The 17,727-nt window shown below is 40.6% G+C and overlaps 1 protein-coding gene across 1 annotated transcript; it reads right to left on the bottom strand.

Moving 5' to 3' along the window:
• Window positions 1-9,711: 9,711 nt before the first annotated feature.
• LOC111159376 (olfactory receptor 10T2-like) lies at window positions 9,712-10,680 on the bottom strand. Its single transcript, XM_022521789.1, has one exon. It carries the CDS (start codon window positions 10,678-10,680, stop codon window positions 9,712-9,714), a length of 969 nt encoding a protein of 322 aa, XP_022377497.1.
• Between the last annotated feature and the right edge of the window lie 7,047 nt (window positions 10,681-17,727).

Raw genomic sequence — 17,727 nt, 5'->3', positions numbered from 1 at the left:
ATTACGTCAGATATGAATCCATAAATAACAAACCAATGATTTGGGGAAAAATTTGTGCTGGATACTTTGATGATATTTATCATTAACTTTATCACTTTGATAGTGAAGAACTCCTATAAATATAAAAAGCCAATGCTGACTGCCATATAGAAAATGAAATATGTGATTAACATGGAAATCTGCTTCATTCAAATTAAGTATGAACTTTCCAAGGTAAGAATACCTTTGCAAATTAGTTCCATTCATCAGTTGTGAGTCCTATTTAAATAAAGAGAGCTATTTCCATCAAAGATCAAACTTGATTGAATTCCATCTTGTTAAATAACATCTGGCAAAAAACAAAAACAAAAACAAAAAAACCTTGTCCCCAGCTAATGGTTATATTGACAATCAGGCTGTTCAGGTCACTTCCTTTAAAGATACTGCCCTGCCTTCATCAATGAACATTTAAATTTTTGGAAACACTGATGTTGGTGTCTCCAAAAAGCTTCTATTTTCACTTTATTTAAGCCAAAGTAAAGATCATGATTCTTCCGTGTGGCCATTAAGAGATCCAACCCAGATAACACAGAAGGAACTTTGTATATGTCTCGTGGACTCTTTTTGCAATGTGAGTCTTACCAGATGATTCTAGAGTAGGACTTCAAAAGCTGAAGTTTCTTTGGAGGGGGAGACTGGGATATTGGGACTTTCTTTCAACAATAATTGATAGATAGGAGGCATGAGATTATGGTTCAGGCAAATAATATGTTTGCCACACATTTTATAATGTCTCTCAGGGAGGTGTCTCCTGTCACTGCTTTTTCCACTGACCTTTTTGAAGGGGCTTATGGTCCAGTCTGGTATGTCAACTGCCTCTAAATCGATTCCCTTCCTCCTATACTCCTTTCACAATTATTTATGATTAATATTCTAGCTAACATATTTTATTATCACCAGAGGAATAATGTCAGACAAACAAATTCTGTGACAGGTTGGAGGGACCACTTTACAAGCTGACCCGAGTTCTTCACAAATCAGATCAAGGAAACCTTCTCCTTTTCTGCCTGGAAGCTACTCTGTGAAATTTCTCTGGTCCTATTTCTCCATTTATGCCTCAAATTTACTTACACCAATTATGGGGCCTGTAAGCCCAGCAGTGCAATAATTCGGGGGCTCGCATCAGCACAGGCATGCCCCTTTGCAAAGAGAGGGCCTCCAAAGGTGTAACTTCAGTCTTGGAAAAGGCATCCTGGGAGTCATAGTGGGAGCTCTGCACTCTGGTGGTTGAAGTTTTTTTTCGCTGTTTCTGGAAGTCTTAGTCTTCATCTTTCCTCTTATACTTTGCTTTTCACCAGGGTACATCCTCAGCCCTCAGCTCCGCTCCCCCTCCCAATAATCCCTTGGGTGATCTTATCTTCTCCCATGAGCTCAGCTGCCCCCTTTGTGGTGACAGAATCCCTACACACCCTTCCTTGGAGTACAGATGAACTTCTTCACCGACCCTTCCCTTTTCTCCCAAGACTCTCAAACTCAGTGTGTCCTGACTTGAATTTATCAGACATCTCACAAAACTATTCCTTCTCCTCTGGTCCTTTCTCAATAAGTGGCATCTCTTTGTAAGGCCTCGTACTGCAAGAGATCTGGGGTGACCATCCCTGCACACCCATCAAAATGGTCTGCCTCCCTCCAGCCCTTTCCTTCTGTCAGAGGGAAGACATGTTGCATACGGACCGCTTCCTCATCCAAGTCTCTCCTTTCTAGGTGCTTAAAGACTCTCCAGTTGATTATGGTAAGTTCACGCAGAGGTTTTTCCTTCCTATTCAATAATCCAATCCCCCAGATGTAGGTGGTGTGGTGTGTGGCACTGTTACCTCTTTTATGGGAGGGGATACACATTGGCACCTTTTTTTTTCCCTCCCAAATTCTAAATGAGGAAATGGCACGTAGGAGAAGGCATGTAGGAGAGCAAAATATTAACCTTTACAAATGAAGATATTAGAATATCTTCATATTTGAATATCACATATTTGTGGACACAGGTGTTTTCATGTTCTAAATCCCAGAACTTGACACTCTCCTCTCTGTCCCTGGCAGTATTGGAAACACTCAGGTCTCCCCAGTGAAACTGGGTCTTTCCCCATCTGTTTACAGTATGACCAAGAGTAGCCCAGAGCACTGAGGTCAAGCTCGCTCCCAAGAGAAACGAGGAAGGGGAAAGGCTGGGCTTGCTCTTCTGCTTGAATTGTGTCCTTCAAAAATTCATATGTTGTAGTCCTAACCACCAGTATCTCAATGTGACCTCATCTGGGAATAGATACAGATGTTATAGATGTAAGTAGTTAAGATAAAGTCATATTGGAGTAGGATGGGCTTCTAATCCAATATGACTAATATCCTTACTTACAAAAGAAAAAAAAAGAATTTGGACACAGACAACACACAGGGAGAGCCTCATGTGAAAATAAAGACAGAGAAATAGGTTATGCTCCTATAAGCCAAGAAACTCCAAAGATAACCCACAAATCATCAGAAGCTAAGTGAGAGAGCTAGAGCAGATCTCACAGTCCTCAGAAGGAACCAACCCTGCTGACACTTTGATCTTGGACTCCTAACCTCCAGAATTGGGAGACAATCACTTTTTGTTGTTTAAGCCACTCAGTTCGTGCTGCATTGTTATAGCTGCTCTCACAAGTTAATACAACTAACTACATATCTAGTATTCCCCTCCAAACTGACTATTGACTAATTTACTACTTCTTGGGGAGGAGGGAGTGAAGGCTAAGAAAGGTGTGTTATGCTAATGGATAGCTCTTCCAAAGGGGGACAGAGAATACTAGAAATGGGAAAAAGCATTTTCCCCAAAGAGCACATCAAAAAATAAAGATCAAGACTATCCCTGTGCAAATAATCAAAAACTCCTTTTGTAAGAATTTTTTTTTTTTTGAAGTTTCCTGATGACTGTAGACTATAGATTGTTACTTAGAAGGCAGAGATATGAACCAGGAGAAGATTTTAAAGATCCTGAGCTGTTGGGTTGTTAAAAGATTTTTAGTCTATATAAATTTCAGGAAATTTTTCTTCTTTTGGAGTGGATTGGGACTTAGGAAGTCATTGACATTCTTCATATTCCGTGAACCTTACCTGTAACAGAGTATTAGAGCAGATTGTAGGCAAAGGAGTGAGAGGTAATTTGGGGGTGAGGAAATCATTGCATACCATGATTAAGATGGTGGTCATAGAAGTGTTTCATTTGTCAAAAGTCATCTACCTATATATTTAAATCGTGTGTATGTAAATTATACTTTAATAAAGTTGCTATTTTAGAAGATTCTAGAAGAGAGTACTCCTTTCTTTCTCATTTTAATCTGAGGCTACAGGCAGTGGCAACAGGATTACCATCTACCTAGAAATGGAGGCCAACGCTATTTCTTAATTAGTTATCAAAGCTGTTCCCTCACCTGTTGTACCTCCTCTAGTTTCTCAGGTATTTATTCTTTTTTGTTCCTTTCATGCCTTTCTTCAACACTGTGCCAATACCAGCACTGACTTTCTTTCTGCTTAAAAAATCTATTATTTCTTCTTTTATTACACATTTGCTGGTGATGATTTTAAAATTTGGGGTAGGTTCATTTATTTTTGGTCACAAAGAGTCTTTGGTCAACAAGAGTCACCAAAAAAAATCTTCATTTTTTTTTCACTTTTTACATGCTTTTATTTTGAAATAATTACAGATTCAAGGAGCTGCAGTGATAGTACAAAGAGGGCCTGTGTACCCTTGATGCAGCTTCACCCCAGGTTACTAATGAATCAGAACAAAAACCAAGAAACAGACGCCGAGACAATGTATTAGTATAGTTCTGTGCAATGTCATTATTATTTTATTTATTTATTTGACAGAGAGAGACACAGCGAGAGAGGGAACACAAACAGGGGGAGTGGCAGAGGGAGAAGCAGGCTTCCAGCAAAGTGGAGAGCCCCGTGTGGGACTCGATCCCAGAACCCTGGGATCATGACCTGATCGTGACCAGACGCTTAACAACTGAGCCACCCAGGCACACTGTGCACCTTCATTCTTGAAGATAAGTCTGTTTTGGGTAGAATTCTAGGTTTCCAGTTATAAATCTTGGAGCACTTTTAAGATGCAATTGTTTTCTTGTTTCTATCATTTCTCTCAAAAATTCAGCCATCAGTCCTTCCCTCTCTCATCCTCTTTTTCAAAAGGAATATGTCTTGTATGTCCCCCTTGTTGGGGAAATCATCAAAAAGATGTGACTACCCATGAACCCAGGAGCTGGACCCAGGTATTCAGCAGCTCCGGGCCTCCTCCCCTGTCCTTGGAATGTTCCTGTTGCCTCTCCTGCTCCCTGAGCCTGCTCCAAGGACACAGCCTTGAGACGGTAACTGGTATTGAAAACACCTGCGTGGCCTGCGTGGTCTGCATGGCTGCACCCAGTTAAGGCCTCTTTACAAGCTTTAAAGGTTTGGCTGGTAGGTGGGGGGATGCATTCACCGTCTTGCTGCTGCCCAAGACAAGCCTTGAATGTAAGTTCCCTTTGCTATTAAAACTGCCACCTTCCAACCTGGAGTGGTGCCTCACTTTTTGGTTTTTCCCTGCCCTGTGTGTAAGAGGGCTGGTTTCAGATTATACATGGGAAGCTCCAGGAGAAGGTCTCAAGCCAACACCCCAGAAGTTTTTAACGTTTGCTTTTGGCTTCTTGTGGTCTTGTTATGATTTCCCAAAGTGCAGTTGTTCTACTTACCGTGTTTGGAAGATGCAGGGTTTCTTGAATTTGTGGCTCATGGTCTTTCATGTCTGGATGTCTGGAATACTATTTCTTCGGAAAGTTCTTCTACTTCTCCTTTTTGCTTGGATTTCAATTGCACATGTGTTAAATCTTTTCACAATTTCCCGTATAGCTCTCATTCTTTTTGTATTTTTTTCCTCCATCCAGTAACATGTATGTTCTCTACGGACCTATCTTTCAGTTTACTAATCCTCTTTTCTGCTGTGTCCAATCTACTATGAATTCATCTACTGAATTCCTATTTTCTGTTTCTCAGATTTAAACTTGTTTTTAAAAAATGTATTCAGTTCTCTGATGTGAGTCTTCATTTTATTCTTCTCTTTTTCTTAGACATAGTTTTAATATTTATTTTGAAGTACCTGGCTTTTATGTATTTGATCCTGGCAAATTATTGGCATACCTTGTTCTTTTGTTTTTTGAATGATGGGCAATATGGATAAAAAGTTGTAGAGGATAAAAATGAGATTATCTTCCTCAAAATGTATTCAATTTTCTTCTAGAAGGCAGATAAAGCACTGGATGAATCTCTTTGAAGAAATGGAATTTTAGTCCCCAAAGGGGTCATTCATGTAACAAAACAACTCCACGTCTCCTAGTACAGTATAACTCCTGGTAAAACAGTGTCGGTTAGGTGCTGTGCTGTGTTGGGGATGATCTATTTCTGGTTTGGCCTTATTTCTTGGATACAGTAATTACTCCTCACATCTGGTCTTTCAGGACTCCCAATTAGAAGCATAAGGTGTGACAGGTTTTTTCTACCTTTAAACAGGCTGTCTTTCAGCCCTGCCAAATGCCAATACCTGCTGAGATCTTCAGCCTCCCCCAGGCAGATTGCCACCTGGTGTTTTGATCTCTCACATGCAACTTGGAAGTTGTCAATTTCCTTAAAGAGAAATTACACATAGAATTTCAGACTCAAGTCTCTTCTGTCTTAGGTTGCCTGCCCTGTTGCCAAAAACCCCAGGCTGTAGCTTTTTGCTCAGTCTCCGTTCCTGTTGATATCACTTGGCAAATGCTTTTATTTGTGAGGCTCCAGGAAGAAGTTACTGAGGAAATGACATTAAACTGAAGCATAAAGGAAAATGGGAGTAAGGTGGTCATTGCTAGCTGGAAATGCAGTTGCAGAAACAGGTGGGTGAAAGGAGAGATGTGGGAGGTTGAACTAATTATCTTTAGCTCAAAGTACAGGGTCTGGTACACAGCAAGCATTTAACAAATATCTGTTGGTTAAACATTAATTCAATGAATATTTATTTGGTCTCTTTATTCCTCACACTAGATTATGAACTGAGGAAAGGAAGTTGAATGCATCATATGCTTTCCTTTCAAGAAGTTTGCAATGAAATGTTTCTTAAAAATCCAATGGTTTCTATCCACATAGTAAGAATAAAGTGCTAGTAGCCATTTTTTTAAACTTTACTTTTTTTAAGGTTTTAAAATTCTTTAATGTATATATTTAAGGTGTACAACATGATTTCTGACATACATGTGAAATGATTAATGCAGTCAAGCTAATTAATATATCCATCTCCTCACACCTTGTTGGGTGTGGTGAATGTTGGGTCCGTAATCAAAGGAACCAGACTGATACAAAGCAAAGGTCAAACAAAGCTTTATTTCGCGCCAAGCATCGAGAATCAAACTGACCAGTCAGGGTCATCTCTTACAAAGAGGCGACCCTTCCCCGCCTCACAGACTAACTTTTATAGAGCAAAGGCCATGTGGTTGAGCCTGGCTACACACAGGTGGCCAATGAGATTACAATTTACCCTAGTAGATATTTGAACTAGCCTATCACCTTGGTCAGAATTGGTGCCCAGAAGGCGGGGCCCACTCTCCCTGGTAGCTAGCGAGACAGTATGCATGCTCCACTGATTGGATGTCTCCACCTGGCCTGACCTGCCCTTGTATCTGGCCTTTGCAAGTAAGTTCCTCTAGGAGGGGCAGGATCAATCTAAGTTTACTGCGTAGGGTCAATCTAAGTTTACTGCATAAACAACAAAATGGCTCCCTCTGGCTAAGTAAGCCCTTACAGTGAAAACAACTGAAATTTACTCTTAGCAAATTTTCAGTATAAAATACACAATTAACTATTAACATATAATGCTGTATTTTACATCTTTTTTTTTTTTTAAGATTTTATTTATTTATTTGAGAAAGAGACAATGAGAGAGCACATGAGCAAGGAGAAGGTCAGAGGGAGAAGCAGACTCCCCATGGAGCTGGGAGCCCGATGTGGGACTCGCTCCGGGAACTCCAGGATCATGACCTGAGCCAAAGGCGGTCGTCCAACCAACTGAGCCACCCAGGTGTCCCTGTATTTTACATCTCTACAACATACTTATTCTACATAATGGCAACTTTGTACTCTGAGTAATGTCTCCCCATTTCTGCTACCTCCCCAACCCTGGTAACTACTGGCAGGATTTCCTTCTTTTTATGGTTGCATAATATTCCACAAGTATAAATACCACATCTATTGACATGATTGTGTGGTTTTTATCTTTCATTCTGTTAATGTGGTCTATCACACTGATTGGTTTGCATATGTTAAAACAAACTTGCACTCTATCCCACTTAGTCAAAATTGAGACTGAAACAAGGAGATGAAAAAGTTTAAGATGATTATATGAGGAAATAGAGACTTTCATGTTAACTAGGGGACGTTTGTGCAAATGGAATGGTGATGTTTGTGAATGACTGGTCAGTGAACTTCTAGCCAAACTTTAATTCAGTGTTAAACAAAGAATTCCCATTCCATTTCCCATTGGATCCAGAGACCCAATAGGCTCTGACACCACCTATAATCAATGAAGCTGTGATGTGAATCCCAGTTACAAGCCCTTCTGGAGCTCTCCTCACCTTTCACTTGAGCACAACCCCATGCTTCCTCTCTTGAGATTCTTCCTTGCAGGGTTCTCTCCCAAGATGCTTTGCTGCCATTCTAGAATCTTTACTCCACCCATCAGCTTTACAGAGTTTGTTCTCTACTTCTTCGTTTTAACTAAACCTTGTTGTCTGAGAAGGGCACAATTGTTTCTCAGCTCTGTTGAAAGGAAGTTCCTCACTTCCTATTCTGCACGCACCAGCAACAAGCTGATATTCTCCCAGCTTCTTACTGTATTTCTAAGTCATTTGTTTGAATATTTATGATAAAATATTTTTCTCATCGACACCAATCCTATCCAGCTATGAAATAGTATACAGTTGACCCTTGAACAAGGCAGGGAATAGGGGTACTGACCTCCACATAGTCAAAAAACCACATGTAACTTTTGACTTCCCCTAAAATCTAATTGGGGTGCCTGGGTGGCTCAGTTGGTAAAGTGTCTGACTTCCACTCAGGTCATGATCTCAGGGTCCTGGTATCTAGCCCCACTCGGAACCCCACAAGGGACCCCACACTCCTTGCTCAGTGGGAAGTCTGCTTCTCTCCTTCCCTCTTCCTCTGCCCCTCTCCCCTTCCCATATGTGTACACGCGTGGGCGCATACTAAAATCTTTTTTAAAAAAGTCAATTAACACTATTTTGTATGTTATGTGTATTATATACTGTATTCTCACAACGAAGTAGTGTAGAGAATAGAAAATGTTAAATTAATAAGGGAAGAAAATATATTTACAGTACTGTACTGTATTTATTGAAAAATCCCTATAAGTGGACCCATGCAGTTCAAATTTGTGGTGTTCAGGGGTGAACTGTACTATTGTCCTTGGTTGTTTACTGACAATCCAGTTTCTTCTCATTTATTAGCAAATTGCCACCAGCCTCTTTTTTTTTTTAAGATTTTATTTATTTGAGAGAGAGACAGTGAGAGAGAGCATGAGCGAGGAGAAGGTCAGAGGGAGAAGCAGACTCCCCATGGAGCTGGGAGCCTGATGTGGGACTCGATCCCAGGACTCCGGGATCATGACCTGAGCCGAAGGCAGTCGTCCAACCAACTGAGCCACCCAGGCGTCCCGCCACCAGCCTCTTGATCTTTTTCCCATCTGTGTCCCTCAGTCCTCCAACATTGGCAACTTCACACCATGTGGCTATGCCATTGGACAATATGACCTCAAAATGCCTAGACTCCTTGCAGCAGCTAACATCTTGCACAGTCCACATGAAAACCTTACTGCAATGGCCTCAATTAGATTCTCCAGTTATACATAGCACCTTCCACTTCTGTGACTTTCAAAAATTAGAAGCTTTGATTTGTATACTCTAACTCAAATAGCATTTGAATTCATTGCTTTTTGAGGACTCAGTTAATTGTGAAACCATCTAGCCTACTCCTTTGCTGGGGCATAGAAGGAAGAGCTCTCTGACAGACTTTTCTATATTATTCCTGAAATCTGATATGTTAAAAATATCTCCTTTGCAGTAATTTTCATCTGTTTTTTTTTTCCAGAAATTCACCCATTCTGATCTAAGTTTCCTTATGTCTTTGAATAGAGCTGAACAAGGTCTTTCTTAAAATTCCTTGAAATTTCTCTGTATTGTGGTCTTTCATTCATTTCAACTTTAAGACTTTGTAGTTTTTCCTTTTTAAAGTAAATTAGTGATTTTCCTTCTCTCTTGTTGGCTCACTCTCCCTCTCTTTCATTTTTTCTTTTTTTCCATTTTGGTAGAATTTTTTCCTTCCAGAGGCAACAAAGGTTATGAAAATAGTTTTCCAAACTGTTTTTTGATATGTATACACATACACATATATGCATGTGTATATATGCATGTATATGTGTATATCTACATGTATGTGTAATAACATTTTAAAATATTTTTCTCATTTTAAAACTACGTCTGATTTTGTAGTAAGAAAGGAGTGTGACCAGGGTATATCAGGCAATTAGGATGCACTTTAATTGCTTTGTACACAAAGTGATTATTTCATTGGAAATACTCCACTTTTCCCCACTTTTATTTATCAGCAGTCTGCACATTTTTAAGTATCCAGTGTTCTTTTATTCACCATCTGAGGGATGAGCCTATTTGACTTGCCTAATACCTTCCTTAGTGCCATCTGCATTTCTTTGTTTCTGAGACTGTACACGATGGGGTTAAGCAGAGGTGTCAGCACAGTGTACGTGACAGCCATCAGCATGTCCTCACGGAATGAGTCCCTGTCCTTGGGCCTCAGGTAGACAAAGCCAGAGAATCCATAGTGTATGCACACCACAGTGAGGTGAGAGGAGCAAGTGGAGAAGGCCTTATACCTCCCCTGGGCAGAGGGCATCTTCACAACTGTGGACACAATGAAGATGTAGGACATCATGATAAAGACAAAGCTGCCCACCAACACAAAGGCAGAGAGCACAAAAATAGCCATTTTCTGATGGAAGGTGTAGTCACACGCAAGGCAGACCACAGGTGAGATGTCACAGAAGAAGTGCTCGATGATGTTGGAGTCACAGAAAGACAAGTTGAATACAATGATGACGATGCACAGAGAAACCAGAAACCCAAGCATCCAGGAAGCCGTGATGAAACGAAAGCAGATCTTAGGGGTCATCAAGATGGGGTAGTGCAGTGGGTTGTGAATGGCAGTATAGCGGTCATAGGACATGGCAGCCATGATGAAGCAGTTATTGCCTCCCAAGCCAAAGAAGAAAAACATCTGCGTGGCACACTCAGGAAGAGAGATGGTCTTGCTGTCAGACAGCAAGTCCGCTAACATGCGAGGGATGATTGCCATGGTGGTACAGGTTTCTGAAAAGGACAGGGCACAGAGGAAAAAGTACATGGGGGTGTGAAGGTTGTGACTGAGCTTGATGGCCACCATTATGGATACATTTGCAGCTAGGATGGTCATATGGGGGAAGAAGATCATCGCAAAGAGGGGACCCTGCAAGTCTGGAAAACTGGAAAACCCCCACAGAAGGAAGGTGCTCACTGTGGTGTGATTGCCCATCATTCAATAGGCTCAGTAAATTTCTCCCACAGATGTCAACATTTTTGAGGTCAAGACTCAAGATTGTAAAAAGCACTGAGGTCTCCTGGCCTTTAGTCAATGGCTCTTGGGCAACAACAAGACAACTCTTAATGAGGGAGCCTGAAAAATGGGAGGTAAATGCACCTGACTGAATTCGAGGTCAGAATGATGAGAAGAAAGATTCTAGTAGAAGAATCTGCATAAATGCCCTAGAGTGGTGGAAATAGATTCTGGAAACCCTTGCATTTACCACCCGTTTCTGTCTTCTACAATCAGAACCTGCAAGGAAGAGGGAAATAGGAAAGAAAAAATGCCTGTTTTCTCACCTATTGGAGTATGAAAACTAACAGGTATAAAGTGCGTGTGTGATCTAATCCTAGCTTAGCACACACAAGTACCGAACAACATTGCCTGAATCAATACAACTTTAAGAAGTAAAAGATTTTGAATGGCTTCCAAACAGTCTTGGGATCTCTAGAGTTGTCCCCAGAAGACACTGGCTGCTTTGTTAACAATTATGCCAATGAGTAGACTTAATAAATGAAATTACCATTTTGAAATTTGTACTGGTTTCCTATTTATGACAATAAGTTGAGGCTAGAAGTGTTCAATAACTGTCTCCCATTCAGGCAGATCTGAGAGGCGAAATGGTTAGGGAGAGACTGTCCCATCCTGGATGGCTCATTTGTGCCCATGATGTCATAGTGAATTCTTTAGCTTTTAAGAAGACTTTCAGGACATTTTTTTTTTTTTTTAAAGATTTTTATTTATTTGACAGAGAGAGATCACAAGCAGGCAGAGAGGCAGGTAGAGAGAGAGGAGGAAGCAGGCTCCCTGCTGAGCAGAGAGCCCGATGCGGGGCTCGATCCCAGGACCCTGAGATCATGACCTGAGCCGAAGGCAGCGGCTTAACCCACTGAGCCACCCAGGCGCCCCTCAGGACATTTTCTAACTGATACACTGGGCGAAAGGCTGCTTGGCAGCACCACTCTTATTAAAACTCAAGTTCCTCAGGTGGTTTTCATCACTTCTTAACCTATCCTCTCTGGGTGTGAGATGACAGGATGAAAGGAACCCAGGGACTTCCCATATGACGTGGGGTTTGGTTTTCAGGCACTATTGTCCAGGAAGGAAAGGAAAACATTGAGAAGACATCAGTGTGGAGTTGAAGGTTGGGGAAAGAATGATAGAGACACACATTTTGTAGGATCCACAAAGCTTGATGAAAAAAAAAGAAAGAAAATATACCTTCAGCTGAGAAGTGTGTATGCTCTTCATGTACTGAACTACTGGGTCAAAAAATTACAGGGAGGCAGATCAGGCAATCAGCATTAGCTCAGCATCTGAAATATGATATGATATCAAATATGCATTTGATAGAATTTTCTCTCCAAATTTCTCCCAACAACTCTCTGTGGTAGGTATGTTGATTCTGATGCTATAAAAAATTGACACTAAGGTACAGGTTGCTTAACTGGCTATCCAAAGCCAATACATTAATTCCACAAATATTTGATCGAAGAACACGCAATTGCCATAACTGCTCCTGTGATAGGATATCTGGGTCACCAGGGGAGCATTCTCGAGGGTTCCATATCCTCACTAGCATTCATCCCAAATTTCTGGCAGGTGTTTCTAAAAGGAGAAAAGAAAAACACCAGGAAAAGTTCACATGTGTAGATTTTTAAATTCTGACTGTGATTCTATTACTTTATTTTTTCATTTGTGTTGATTATGAATCCTTCTCTCCTCCTAATACTCAAGGGAACTAGGGATCGAGAGCATGTCAATATGGCATCACACCGATCACTTCCAGTCACTCTCCAAGGGCAGAGTTTGAAGGAGATGTTTTTTGGCCCAGGGTTTTGTGATCCATTCACCCTCCTTGTGCTGTACCACTTCTGCAGACTGAAAGGGCCTAATTGACTTCTTTTCCTAAAAACCCCTTTCCTGGTTTATTCATGCCCCCACCCTTGCTAGAGCTCTGGTGGATTTCAGATGCCTTATTGCTCTGAGTTAGTGGTGAGACCTATAAGAATTTGAGGCTATTTCTTGACATAAGCCACCTGGAACATTCTTTTGTCCCAGACCATGTCAAAACCTTGCACTGTGGACACTCTAAACCAACCTACCTCCTAAGATGTACCTCCAAACCATGACCAGTCTGGGGAGTGCTGAGACCACTATGTCACTCATCACTCCCCACCAGCTGAAACGAGAAATTTTCTGGCAGCTACTCTTAATTTGTGCCCATGGGGCAATGTTCAAAGGTAAATATTTATAACCAAGTGTTCAGAAAAGTGCATTCAATTTTCTTCCAACCCAATCAGAATAAAAGTCAGCTTTGAGTCCGGTTTTCTATAATTTTCAGAGAAGATACTGATATTTTTAATGGGAAAATAAAGGAGTGTTTTATTGACTTATAGGTGCTAATTCTGATAGGAAATTTAATAAGATTTACATAAATTAGAGGTTCATAGGTTTATGTTTTCTCTCTTGTGTGTGTGTGTGTGTGTGTGTGTGTGTGTGTGTGTATAGCCTCACCAAAAGAACTAAATTTGTGTGTGTGTATATATATGTGTGTGTGTGTGTATATGTGTGTATATATTTATTAGATCCACTAAAGAAAAACTTGTCTTTTTGTTTTGTTTTTTTAAATTTTTTTAAAGATTTTATTTATTTGTTAGAGAGCATGAGAGGAGAGAGATCAGTGGGAGAAGCAGACTCCCTGCTGAGCAGGGAGCCCGATGTGGAACTCGATCCCAGGACTCCAGAATCATGACCTGAGCTGAAGACAGTTGCCTAACCACTGAGCCACCCAGGCGCCCAAGAAAGACTTGTTTTTAAAAATCACAACTGTTAAATATGAAGCCAAATGGTCACACCATTAGGTCAAAGGGAAAAGGTGTGTAGGGTAAGGAGGACACACAAAGAATCAAATTGCCAATGGTTTACAGGGAAATATACAATTAACTAATGGGCAAAATGTGGAAATTGCAAGACTTTATAAATGTTTTTCTTTACTTTTTTCCTGCTTAATTCCTTTGATACAATAAAATCCACAAATTAGCTTTGAAATGAAACCCAGAATTATCCTGGAGTCTACTTTGTAATGGGGGAGGGGATTGAGCAGAATTAGAGGGACCTATGTTCAAATCCAAATTCTGCTTCTATTCCATTCATATGTGCAAGTAACCACTTTTCTCCTCTATAACACGGCCCTAAATCTACCTCCTTGAGGGGTTACAGCATAAGTGCCCGGTAGCTGCTAGTTCCTTTCCCATTTGTTAAAACATCATGTGGTGGGGGCACCTGGGTGGCTCAGTGGGTTAAAGCCTCTGCCTTCGGCTCAGGTCATGATCCCAGGGTCCTGGGATCGAGCCCCGCATCAGACTCTCTGCTCGGCGGGGAGACTGCTTCCTCCTCTCTCTCTGCCTGCCTCTCTGCCTACTTCTGATTTCTGTCTGTCAAATAAATAAAAAATCTAAAAAAAAACAACAAAAAAAAACACATCATGTGGTGTAGAGACGGCTTTCCCAGCAGGGGCTCAGCAACACGGGCTCACAAGTTACCTGTGACACTGTCCCTGCTCTTCTGCGTAAGCTGCAGTATGAAGTCGTCCCTCTCAGGCTGCACACTTGCCTTGGGCTGGAGTTTGCAGCCCTCTTCTCTGCAGCTTTCTAGCTTCTCCTTGCTTCATCTGTGTGCTAATTATGTCAGGAATAGGAAAACAACAGCATTTATTCCCCATCCAGTTGTACCTTTAGTATATTCAGTACATTTTAACTGCCAATTAACCCTCAGAGCTACTTTGTTATTAGTGGGTAGAACGCAATGTTCACAATAAATAGAAATATAAAATAAAATTCCTACCTTAGGGGCGCCTGGGTGGCTCAGTGGGTTAAGCCTCTGCCTTCGGCTTAAGTCATGATCTCGGGATCCTGGCATCGAGCCCCACATCAGGCTCTCTGCTCAGCAGGAAGCCTGCTTCCTCCTCTCTCTCTCTCTTCCTGCCTCTCTGCCTACTTGTGATCTCTGCCTTTCAAATAAATAAATTTAAAAAAAAGAAGAAAACAGTAAGCCGTATGAATAACTTACGTTTCTGCACAGTTTTCTACATTTCCTTCTCTCATGTCATTTAGGGATACGTGTTTGAGGCAATTTGCCCTTTGAATGACTGTGACAAGTTCACTTGGTCTGAAATTACAAGGTCTCTTATAACCACAGGGTAGCATCTTCTCAATGCCTTATGGTTGGAGCTGAGTTTTCAATGTACATTGCAAAGAGAATTCTGTGGTCACCTGAGACCATTACCCCTTGAAATGACTTGGAGTTTCTTGCTTCCCAGTAGATACCGGGAGGATTGTTCTCTGTGGACCTAGAGCTCATTGTGATGTGAATGTCGAAACAAAACCTTGTTTTCATTTTGATATAGCATAGTGATTATTCAGAGAAGTTTGCTCTTATTTATGTGAGAAAAACAAATTAGGTATTTGAAATTTAAGTTGTTCAGATACATTTTGGAATACGAATGATTCGCTCAGGTATTTTACTTGCTACTCACTAACAGCATTTCCTTAGTTTTGACAATATGCCAAGTCCCCGAGGTCTTCTGTCCTGTATGCAGGCCTAGGGAGAGAGCCTATCGTATAGGCTGCTGTCTGGGGAATCAGTCTGAAGAAAGGTAGGGAAGACGATGAAGGCAGAATGATTGTTGCAAGTGCTTCCTCATGAAGTACCTCTTCTGTAGAAGGCCTTGCTGAAGAGGAAAATCCCCTGTAATCAAAGCCTCCATGGACTGCATTGGCACTCAAAATTTTTTCCCAGTATTTCATGAAATGTTTAAAACCATGATGCAACAATTATCTTGTCAGCATCTGTGTCTCCAGGACCTACATTGCTGTGAGTATCTACTCTTGTATCATAAACAATCCCAAATCATAGTGGACTTAACTGAATTCCTATAGACTGGGCTCCATAGGGATAATAGACACACTGAACATCTTGTTCACTCTAATATGGGTGTTGACAGTTAGCTGTTGTCTGAGACCTTGAATTAGAATGCAGCCTTTTTGGCATGTGCATGGTGGCTGGGGTCTATGGGTGAGCATTCTGGGACAGCCAAGTGGATGCCAAATCAACTCTTGGGCCCTACCTCACTGGTACTGCGTTCTTTTCATTCAGACTGGCCTTAAAGTAACACCTGGGTTCTAGGAGATGAAAAGAAATTACAACACTTGATGGGACAGTGACAAAGTTCTAGAAGAGCATGTGGGAGTGGAATTATTGCTGCCATCATTTTTGGAAAACATCTTACAGCACACATTAAGATTTTACTGTATTTGCTTCATCACATATCTTTTTGTACTTTATCCTTCTATTAATCCATCCTGAGATATATGTCAAAGGGAATTGCAGACATCAGTATACTTCCTCAATACTTTACACACACATCAGTCACTAGAGTTCAATACTTCTGACATGTTTTATTCTGTGCAACTTTATGGAAATTTACGTAAGGTGAAATATACAAATCTTAAATGTACAATCACCATGAACTGACAAATGCATCACGCTGAGTAACTCAAACACCTCTCATTATATGGAATACGAGCATCAGCCTGGGAACTTCTCCCCTTCCCAGTGAGTCCTAGCTCCTCCTTATAGAGACACCCATGTCCTGATTATTCTTTCACCATGGCTTCTAGAATTTTGGTTCTAGAATTTCATACAACTGTAACCAACCCTCATACCCTTTTTTGGGTAAAATTTCATGGTTTTCTTTTTTTAGTATATACAAATGCAGTGAATTTTCGTATGTTGATTTTTGTATCCTGCAACTTTACTGAGTTCATTTGTTTGTCCTAACAGTTTTTTGTACAGTCTTGAGGATTTTCTGTATATAAGATCATGTTATCTAAAAACAGACGGTTTTATATTTTTTTTTCCAGTTCTGGTGCCCCCCCCTTTTTTAAATCTTGCTTAATTGTTTTGGATAGGACTTCCAGAACTGTGTTGAAGTTTCAAGATTAGATATCTCCAACTTGTTTCTGTTTCGTTATTAAGTATCACATTAGCTGTGGGCTTATCATACATGGTCTTTATTATGTTGAGAGATTTTATATTATAAAAGGATATTGGGATGCCTGGGTGGTTCAGGGGGTTGAGCCTCTGCCTCTGACTCGGGTTGCAGTTTCAGGGTCCTGGGATGGAGCCCCACAACGGGCTCTCTGCTCAGCGGGGAGCCTGCTTCCTCCTCTTTCTCTCTCTGCCTGCCTCTCTGCCTACTTGTGATCTCTCTCTCTGTCAAATAAATAAATAAAACCTTTTAAAAAAAAGAATATTGAATTTTGTCAAATGCTAGTTCTGCTTCTATTGAGACAATCTTATCATTTTTATCCTCCATTATTTTAGTGTAGTGGTTCAGATTATCAAATGAAAAGGCAACCTATGGAGTGGGAGAAAATATTTGCCAACCATGTATCTGATAAGGGATTAATATCCAAACATATCAGGTACTCCTAAATCAATAGCAAAAAAAGAAAAAAACTGATGAAAAATGGTTAAAGAAACGGAATAGACATTTCTCCAAGATGACCTACAAATAGCCGATAGGTTTATGAAAAAGTGTTCAACATCCCTAATCAACGGGGGCATGTGAATCAAAGCCACAATGAGCTATCACCTCACTCCTGTTAGAATGAATATTCTCAAAAAGACAAGAAATAACAAGTGTTAGGATGCAGAGGAAAGGGAATCCTTGTACATAGTTGAAAGGAATATAAATTAGTATAGCCATTATAGAAAACAGTACAGAGTCTCCACAAAAAATTAAAATAGAACTACTATATAAACTAGAAGTCTCACTTCTGGGTATATATCTGAAGGAAAAGAAATTAATATCTCAAGTTCTGCATACACATGTTCATTGCCACATTATTCACAATAGCTAAGATATGAAAACAACCTAAGGGTCCACTGATAGATGAACAAACTCACATCTCTACATAATGGGATATTATTCAGCCT

This window comes from Enhydra lutris, unplaced genomic scaffold, assembly GCF_002288905.1.
Source record: "Enhydra lutris kenyoni isolate GAN:26980312 unplaced genomic scaffold, ASM228890v2 scaffoldscaffold68, whole genome shotgun sequence".
Taxonomy (NCBI): domain Eukaryota; kingdom Metazoa; phylum Chordata; class Mammalia; order Carnivora; family Mustelidae; genus Enhydra; species Enhydra lutris.
The sequence above is the reverse complement of the archived record's forward strand: the minus strand, read 5'-3'. Positions and strand labels throughout refer to the sequence as shown.

Coding starts and splice junctions, on each gene's coding strand:
- LOC111159376 (XM_022521789.1), bottom strand. CDS start 10,680: ATGATGGGCAATCACACCACAGTGAGCACCTTCCTTCTGTGGGGGTTT.